General features: G+C 39.8%; 1 protein-coding gene across 1 annotated transcript; it reads left to right on the plus strand.

Annotated features, from left to right (window-relative positions):
• The first annotated feature begins 400 nt into the window (after positions 1-400).
• On the plus strand, positions 401-10,194 carry tspan31 (tetraspanin 31). The gene is made up of 6 exons (XM_048242184.1): positions 401-603; positions 1,841-2,008; positions 2,336-2,416; positions 6,530-6,673; positions 7,557-7,670; positions 8,252-10,194. The coding sequence occupies exons 1-6, from the start codon at positions 541-543 to the stop codon at positions 8,324-8,326; spliced, it is 645 nt and encodes a 214-aa protein (XP_048098141.1). The 5' UTR covers positions 401-540; the 3' UTR covers positions 8,327-10,194.

Below are 10,194 nucleotides of genomic sequence, written 5' to 3' on the forward strand. Positions count from 1 at the left end.
ACGTATCCTTACGCATTAATCCAAGAAATAGGCCTGTTGATAAAATGCATGACACTCCATTGAGCCATATTATGATAATATTTGTAAATAATTGATTACGTGTTGTCTCGTTCTGAAAATTTAAAAACAATTGAAATGTTTAATGTTGGTTGATACTAACAAGATTATTCATGTAAAGTACAAAGGTGGGTGTTGTTCAAGTCAGGTAGGCTATAGGCTTTGCTGCGTCTTTCAACACCATGATAACAGTATGCATGATTTATGATTAGGCCTATGACTATCTTAGGATAGTGTTTACTTCATATATTTCATAGTCCAAGAGGTAAAGCTTTGGACTGTGCCACGTGATGAACACAAAGGTCGTGAGTCATACTGTTTCAGTATGTGACGCATAGCCACGCCCTCTTTACGCCAGTGCCTCATGAGCTTGGTAACATTTGACGTTAGGTACTAGAAATTGTGTCCAGTCTTTTCCCTGGAAAGGTTTTCTTTCCATATACTGTAAAATAAGTGGGGATTTTCAAAGGTCCGCTGTCAAGGATGGTCTGTGGAGGATTTACTTGTTCAAAAAATGCCTTGTGCTCGCTTAATGTTGTGTACATGGTAAGTTTTATTTTACCAGACAGTCTAGACGCCTGTAAGGACTGTGATGTTATCCAGCTGTTAACGTTAGCTAGCCTAATTTAGTAGCCAAGAATCTATCTAACCATTTGTTCGATTCTCTTCCAGTGTTATCTGCGTAAACTAAAACGTCTCTTTGGTATGGCTGATAGTCGTTGGGGCGAATTATATAATTACATATGAATAATAGTAAGAGTTTTTTTGCCGAATGATTATGTAAGAAGCCATTTCAGTTGGCTAGTTGTGTAGCTAGCTAGCTAGCTAACGCTATTAGCTGTCCATTATGAACCGCTATTGACCAAAGTTGGCTAGCAAATGGTTGTTAGGTCTTGTTGGTCTAGTCAGTTAAAACAATAGCTATACGACTATCTTGTTATATAGCGTAAATGTCTTGGTCTATACCCAATCATGCGCTGTAAAGTTACTGATGAAGACATATTTAAGTTAGCGAACTTAGTGTTGATCAGGACCATATTCATGCCTGGACCCGTTAACTGAAAACCATCCTGCTACATACCATCCCGTTAGGTCAAATTGCTGTTAGGACTTGGAGAGACACAATGAGCATTGTTCTGTTAAATATGATGGAAGAATCACTTGAGTGTAGTAGCAGTCTCTGTCCAAGAAGCTTCAGTCTGGCTTGGTCAGGAAAAAAACTACCTGGATATTTCAGCAGGATCCTGGTGTTTGGGAACGTCGGACTCAAAACTTCATGATTGTCAGTTTGTAACTTATCAGTTGGCTAACACAAAAGGACGTTGAAAAGGTTGCAGTTTGACTCCTAACCCATCTCAATGTCTCTGACCCGGTTTAACCCTACCAAATTTGTCTCACCTCAGTACCGATGAGGTTTGGACTTGATTTTGTGAAATGTTCAAGAACAATGTTTTTATTTACGTGGCAGCGTGGAATTTGTAGTCTTACACATACTATTTTGGTATTTTGGCGTTGTGGAAATAGCGCTGCGAGAAGTTATTTCAATAAATTGATCAAAATGTAAAGTTAACGTGTGGATGATGGGATTGTATCCCATTCAATACCTTAATTATTAAGGCTGAATATGGGGCCTGGAACCTCCTTCATGGTACAAAAGCACTGACCATTAGGTAGATTCTCCTTATTCACAGTATAAGGTCACAAACACCAAAGGCCTGTTGTAACCAAGACATGTTGTTTCAGTTGTGTTGAATAATAATGCATGTTTTTCTCTCTACCTCAGCTGGTGGGCCTGCTGCTGATAGGTGTGGCGGCATGGGGAAAGGGCTTCGGCATAGTTTCCAGCATCCACATCATTGGAGGCGTTATAGCTGTTGGCGTCTTCCTTCTGCTCATCGCTATCGTGGGCCTTATTGGTGCCATCCACCACCACCAAGTCATGCTATTCTTTGTATCCTTTTCAATCACAATGACTGTGTAAGGGATCAGTTATTCCGCAATATATTAGATAAGACAGGGACAAGCCATTTTTTGTCGAATTAAGTCTTATTGAGAGGTTGTCTATCAAATATTCAGCTGCAAAGTATTTAGGATATACATATTGTTTTGACTCTATGTTTGTCTCCATAGTGAAGGCTCTGGCATGCTGCTGCTGTGTTTTATGTTTTTAATTCTAAAGTAGGCCTAACGGCTAGTAGTGACTTTCTTTTCCTTCCAAAATGCATAGGGCAATCGATGTGGAAAATTGGTTTCTCTCCCTTAACTGACTCTTTTGCAGTACATGGTTATTCTGTTCATTGTCTTCCTGTTCCAGTTTGGAGTGTCCTGTTCCTGCTTGGCTATGAATCAAGGGCAGCAGGTGAGATGCAGGGATTTATACCACAATTACTTCAATACATGTGCTATGCTAGACTTGCTTCAACTTTGGAAAATGGCGCTACAGGTTTCGTGTTTGATTTCATTACATTAATACACAGGATTAGATGTTAAAATCCCTTGTGCCAAAATCCAAGGTAAAAACACATTCAGAAGCCCCTGCTCAAGTTTAACTTTAAAAAAGCACACTACCCACAAATCCGCCAACAAATGGTCACAAACACAATACAAATGGCCCATCCAACAGCAGTATATAGTATGCGGCATGTCATTGGGGTTATCAAGTGGGCACCCTCATTCACCGATGTTTCGTTAAGTTAGGCCCACGACACCTCATGAAGGCTTAACAGTGAAACCAGCGTCCTGGAGACACTCCCCTCCATGCTGCCACCATATTACCACATTGAAATATCCAATACCCAAAATACTCTTAACCAGCCCAGGCATGGTCAAGGTTGGCTAGGTTGGTCCGTCCCGTTGATGTGGACTGAACCATAGCCATAAAAACCTTGGCCAACCAACCATCAATCTAGGCACAGCCCATCACAAACAAAAGAAGTTACACAAAACAAATTAGCCAGTTAGCTTAGCCAGTTAGCTTAGGCCCCATCGCAAACACAAAACAAATTAGCCAGTTAGCTTACGCCCCATGCTGCCACCATATTACCACAACAAACATCCAAATACCCTTAACCAACCTAGGCATGGTCTAAGTTGGCTAGGTGGGTCCGTCCCGTTAATGCGGACTGAACCATAAACCATAAAAAACCTTAGCCAAGTACCATCATCCTTACCCACAACCATTCGCTTGCCCGTTCTGCTGCTAAAGACATGTTACTAACTACCTGCCTTAGACTTCGCCCACAAATGCCCAATTCAGACAGCAAGCCAATAGCAGATCTGGCCACAAACCCACGTGCACCGATTTCAATAGGCCTTAATCGTGCACTCCAACCTCGCTTGGCTGCCTCCTCTGCTATTTCAGTGTATTTAGCTCTCTTCAGCTCATTGGCCACTTCCACTCTGTCTTCCCAAGGAACAGTGAGTTCAATGAAGTAAACTATCTTCTCTGAATCCGACCATAGAATTACGTCGGGTCGTAGCTTAGTACTCACTATATGTGGAGGTACCGCCATCTGCTGGCCAAGATCAACCTTCATTTCCCAGCCCGCCCCATTTTTTTAACTGGCGGTTTTACACCTGGCCTTCAAGGAACAAGGTTTATCCCCCTGATGTACAAAGTTAATTTGCCTTACCCCTTTACTAGCTGCTAATTAATTGACTTCTCTCCTTTTATCCTCTATTGCCGCTGCCACACATTTCAATACCTGGTTATGACGCCACGTATACCGCCCCTAGGAGAGACTTACCTTGCACCCTGATAGGATATGGTGAAGACTGCCCACACACGAGCAAAGTATGCATTTATCATCCTCACCAAACCATTGACTTAAATCAAAAGTTTTAATCAAATAAAAGCGAGCATAATGTATAAGGGTTCAGTTATAGACTTATTGCAGATAGGTTTGAACAAGGTGTCTTTTGGAGGCATTTAAATACTTCTAAATGAAAGCTTAATGTTCACCCTGATATTACAAGGTCAGCTAGAGTGAGTCTTGGCCCTGCATATAGGAACCACGAGTGACATACTTACAGTACCCTCCAGAATTATGGGTACCTCTGCTAAAGTTAACTAAAAACAGCTATTTATTGAAATCTCTTTACAAAATCTCACGAGAGAGAAGACTTGTACATTCTCCTCTTTGACTCACCCCACTGTTTTTCTATGGAGTTGACTGAAATGGTAATGGCAAAAGCTTGACTTTGTGTTCAGTAAACCATTTTTGTTTTGATCTGGACTTTTGTTTTAATTCATTGACCTGATGTATGATCCAATCATGACCCACTTTTAGTGTAGTGACAGATTTCCATTTTTTTTTTTTTTTTTTTTCTTGGGGTTCATGATACCAATTTGTTTTCTTCTTGGGGTTCATGATACCCAACACCTTAATAAGGCTCCCAAGGCATTTGGGAATAAAAACAGCTGCACAATATCACAGTCCCTCCACCATAATTCTTATTAGGCTTTGGTTTCCGTTTAGTATAGTCATTCTTCTATGTAAGCCAAACCCACCTAGTGGTTTCTTGCCAAAGAGCACAATTTTTGTTTCATCTGACAATAGACCACAATTCCAGTCACTGTAGCATTCAATAACTCCTGCCATTTACATTTGTAATTTAATGACAGGAAAGTTTTTTACCAGGCATGTCCTTTTTTTGTAAATCTCCAACAGTGGTTCTTTTTTTATTTTTTGCCTCTCTTCCCATCCTCTGTAGTGTGCGTGGGGGCAAGATAAGCATGGGTCTTTGTCCAAGCATGATTGTAACATTTCCAGTTGATTTTAACATTTTTATTATTGTTTTAACTGTACATATGGCCATTTTCAACCAAGTCCTTAGTTTGTATAGCCCTTCCCTGACAAATTTCCCCTTATAAATGTCAAAACACTTTCCTTCTATCTAAATTTAGTGTATTCTCTTGTCTTTCCCATGTCAAAAAATGACTAGGGGATTTAGCCTCTGTGTCACTTTATTTTCATACCCTAGTGAAAAAGAAAATCATAAACTGACAGTTCACAGACACTGATTAACTCAGGGCCTAAAATTCATTTTTCAAAATGTGGGGGGAATTCCCCCCTTCGGTGCTTCACATAGGGGGGATTAATACAGTTGGGGGGAAGGGGGCGGGGGGCACAACATTTTACAAACCAAACAGGCTTGGCCCAGTTTGAGTGTTCAGGATTAAGAACAAAGACCTCGATGTTAAGCATTTTCCTTATTACAGGCATCAATGAGCATTTTCCTTATTACAGGCATCAATGAGAGAACGACGCTTAACATAGTCCTTAGGCTACTTACATGATTTCGGATTTCATTTTCTAATAGGAGTATGTGTTTGTGACAACACATGTTACATTTGGTAATTTGTGATCTGTTTTGGTGAAGCATCTTTCAGGTAATGAAAGCGCACTCTAGAAAGTGAAAGTAGGCCTACTGTGCACTGTGCGCGTGTGTCTCTGCATGGGGCTACGTTCAATTCAAGTCAAAAGTTGGTCCGTCCAGTCAGTATTCCCGCATTCACGCCGCTCCATTATTAGATTAACGTTATCAGCCAGTGCGGGACTTTCTCGCATTATGATGGCTAGATTTGCGGGACTTGAATAAATTATGCGCAATACCTGCAATCCCGCGCTGAAATTTAGGCCCTGTGAATATAAATATAAAAATTATTCTATTACATTTTGTGTAATTTTTCTTGGGGTGCCAATAATTGCGGGAGACACAATTGTTTTTGTTAAAAATATGTATTTCTTTATGAGAGTCCTTTTCCTCAGAATAAATATGCTTTCATTCAGGGTTGGATTTTCCCCTCATTGTTTCTATTGTGAGATTACAATAAATCACCAAAAGATAATTTTTATACCTGTTTTTAGTCAACTTTAGTGGAGGTGCTGAAAATTCTGGAGGTTACTGTACATGTTGATTAGTCAAGCACAATACAACAACTTAGCCAAGGCAGCAGAAGCATACATTTTAGCAATCTGTTTAAAAATCATTCATCTTAAATTTGCTGTAGAGGCACACTACCACACTACTACGATAAGTGCCTTCTGGGCAGGTCAGAAGAATACAGATGAGTCTTCGAGTGGTTCCTGATGCCATGATCCTCCAATTTGTCAATAAACTTCAGTAGCCTAAATAGAAATGCTGACCATTTCATTACTTACTTGACAGAACCATCTTTTGGGTTTTTTATTACCGACTGATGGAACAACTAAACACGCTAAATTAAGATTAAGATTGTCAGTTGCATAAATGACCATGGTTACTGAGCTGGGATTCCCGTAAGCCACAGTAATGAAATAGAACTTTTCACTAATCAAGACTCACAATTGAGACTTATAGAAATAGCCAGAGTAACCCCCAACCAAAGAATGTAACATTTAGTTTGTAGAGGATACGTTCCACAGCTCTGTTTGTTGTCATCCATTTGTCTTTTCCTGTGTGAAAATCCTGAGTTTGTAAACTGTTCCAGGGCAAGCTGCTGAACTCCACCTGGGGAATGATGACTGATGAAACAATCAAAGGGGATCTAGAGAACAAGCTGGACTGCTGTGGACTGCTCAACACCACTCAAAATCAACTGCAGTTCACAAGTGATTGGGAAAGATGTTCCGCGGTAAGAATTAAGGCCTTCAATGGTTTGGAAACCGTTTTGTCTGTTATGTGTTACGGACAGATAATGTTGTTCATTGCATGATTTTAAAGTGGGTCACACTCATGAAGGTATTATATAGAACTGGAGAGAGAGAGGAAGTGCCGCCCCCTTTCATTCATTTCAATGGCCCATGCTAGGCTAGCTACGTAAAGCCAAAAACGTTATGCCAATGAGACAACGGTATGCCGTTGCTTCTGATTAGTGATTGAGCTGGCAGAGCATGGATGATAAAATTTGGGGATGTATAATGTGCATGTGGATTGGTTGATTCTCCCAGCAGCAAATTGCCAGCTCAATCCACACAGATGGCATAATTTATTTCGATAATATATCGAAAATGTGGCACCCAATTGGCTTGTTTTTTTTTTTTTTTTTTTTAAAAACTGGTGCTATGTCGTACAACTCATTTGTAAATGTGTTGCAAGGCATAAAACGTCCTCACTTTAGATGAGCTCACAAAATATCATTAACTAACCATTTGTAACTCCTGAATTAATTATTAATTATAGTATTAGGAAGGGGTTTATAAAATATGTATCCTCACCCTAACTAATCATTAGTGCATGTGTATGTAACATGTTATATAATGGAAATATTAACTGGTATCAAAAACATATTATTGCATAATTTATTAAGTGTTAACAATAATGTATAAACATATTTAAGATATAGGCTTATTTACTATGAACAAACTATTTATAACTGTGTGAACAAATGCTTTACTGATGATAAATTATAAATTACTAATGATGAACAAACCATTAACTAATAAGTAACAAAGGCTTAATAAATTATGAATTGTGTGTAGTTATTATAAAGTGTTACCCCATTCTCTCCTGTGAAGCCTTGTAAAAAGAGTGTTCCGGGATGTGAGACGTGCGGCTACAAGATGCTTCAGCATGCCTCTGAGGCGCTCCGCATCCTGGGAGGAGTCGGCCTCTTCTTCAGCTTCACGGAGGTCAGAACAAACGCACCACACCTTTCCTCTACTGACTGTCCATACATATGCACAGTGAAATGGGAACATATCCTGGCTAACACCATGCTGATATAGCCTGGCTAACGTCAGACCTCATTTCATTTAGATGGGGTCTGGGAACTAGGCATTAATTTTCTTGTATTTGAAACGTGGTTCACGAATGCCCAGAGGCGTTTATTGGGCATTACGAATGTCTATGAAATGCGTCTGTACATAGCTCATAACGGCTTTGGTGTGTCGTCATCGTCTTGCTGCCCTCCCGCCGTTCTGTGATTGGTTCCTTCGTTGAGGTGAAAACAAAGTCCACAGAATCCAGGCTGCCTAGCAGCGTGAATAATATCGCGCACGTAAGGCAGCATGGGAAACCCAGGCTAATGCTGATATTTAACATGCATTTGCAGTTCTCAATGCAAACTTTGACTGAAAGCTGTCTCTTATTTGTAATCACTTTATGGCCCTCTGCAATTTTAATGCCTCTCAAAATGTCTTTCTCATAGCTTCTGGGATAATGCAGTAATGAAAATTAAATGGCTAATGTTTGGTTTCTGTTGTCCTCCTAGATTTTGGGTGTTTGGCTGGCTATGCGCTACAGGAACCAGAAGGACCCTGCAGCGAATCCCAGTGCTTTCTTATAGTCTGACGCACACACCCTCACCATGCAATAGTGTAGGAAAGCAATTACTCCTCAATGTGCTGGATAGACACAGGCCCTGGTCACTCTCGGGATGCGTTGGAAAAGAACGCAAGCACTCAAGACACCTAACACACTGGACTCCACGCACCTTCCTGTAGTCTTGTCCCTGGTACACTTGGGTGCCAAGCTGTACCACACACACCTATAACAGCCACTAATGTAGAAACGTTTTTCTGTTTGACTCTGTTATTATTGTTTTAATTCTGCGCTAAAGGCGTAAAAGGCTTAAATATGCACTCTCGCAGAACCATTTAATGTCTCATGTATGACAGGATGGCGGGGGGGCTTGATTCTCATGTGAGTACCATCCTCCTAAAGTGCAGCATCCTTGACTTGAGTGAATGCCACTGGATCATGTATGCAAACAGACAAATCTGCCATGCAAAGAATATTTAGTATGTGCATGTTTTCAGACCAATGTAGAGCTTTTTTTTTCTCCTCACATCTGGTGTGCTCGTCTATATCACCTACTCTAGACAGTTCCGTGTGCATTCTCCTGAGGTAGTTGCAAGTTCTTAGTTTTATCACACTTGTATCAGTGAATCACCTTTGGCCTAGATGGATAGAACTAGTAGTTGATTTACTCAAGATGTGCCCATATTTGTGGATGGAAATAGTCACAGTGCTAGTAAATTGTAGCAACTCTTTAGTAGTCACAGTGTTGGAAGTTGCTATGCTGGACCGTTTTCGAGTGGATGGAAGCTGCGATAGACTTGAAATGCATATTGTGTTGGTCTAGTTAGTTCCCCCAAATGTTGGGATGTTTGATTTCTAATTTTCATTTTTGAAGTATACATATTTAAAATCTTCTGTGACTGAGCCATGCCTTTTTTTTTTTTTTTTTAAACCTCCCAACGGACTGCAGCTGTAATTTGTTTGTTGTTATTTTCAGGAAAGGGGGTAGTGTGGGTTCTTTGTGTATGTGTATGAGTGAGGCACATAAGGTTCCTTGGATGGCTTTCTGTCATGAAGTTCTGAGTTTTATTGAGACTTGGCAGTTATTCAGTAAGGACTCCACGTGAGCTGCCTTTGGCCACAGATGAGACGATGCAGTTGCATTATCATCAGTTAGGATTAAACTTGAGCAGGGGTGCTCAGTTGAGTGGCTGGGTTTCTGTTGGGCCGTTAATGCATTACATTACAGGCTAAGGCTTAATTTGACATAGGCAGAAATACAGTTAGGCATGGAACAGTTTGCATAGGTTTGGCAAAATGTGAGATCCCTTCAGTGTGAAATGTGTTAGATTTTGCATGACTGAATCCAGACAGGATAATCTCAAAGTTAATCAGTGCTTTATATCTACAGTCAACTGAAAGGTACTGATAAGCTTAATCTTTTTTCCTTAATTATGTTAATATTTGCTGTTGTCTATCTTTATGTTGCCAATAATTTTACGTTTTGTCACACTGTTCTATTCCCATTTGCCTTTTTTTGTAACAAAGTGTTAAACCTCTGCATTGAATTGTGTACAAGTTTGTTTGTAACAATGCCAATTATGAAAGATTATGATATTTGTAGAATGACCTGTTGGTAATTCTGAGTGTCTGATTTTAGTGTTTTTTATCCATTAAGGAAAATTATTCTCAATGAGTGTAATAAATTCATGGAAAAGTGCAGGTACTCTGCTCTACATCTGAATGACATGTTAAGTTAAAGTGAATGGTTTTGGCATATTTATGTTTTTTTCCTATTTATCATGTGTATCCTATTTTCCGATGATGTACTAACTATGAATTTGATGTGCACTGCTTCTCTGACCTATTTTCGAAATGTTTTCCAATTAAAACTAGTGATATTTAAAAGGGTTA

Source organism: Alosa alosa, chromosome 4, assembly GCF_017589495.1.
Source record: "Alosa alosa isolate M-15738 ecotype Scorff River chromosome 4, AALO_Geno_1.1, whole genome shotgun sequence".
Lineage (NCBI taxonomy): Eukaryota > Metazoa > Chordata > Actinopteri > Clupeiformes > Clupeidae > Alosa > Alosa alosa.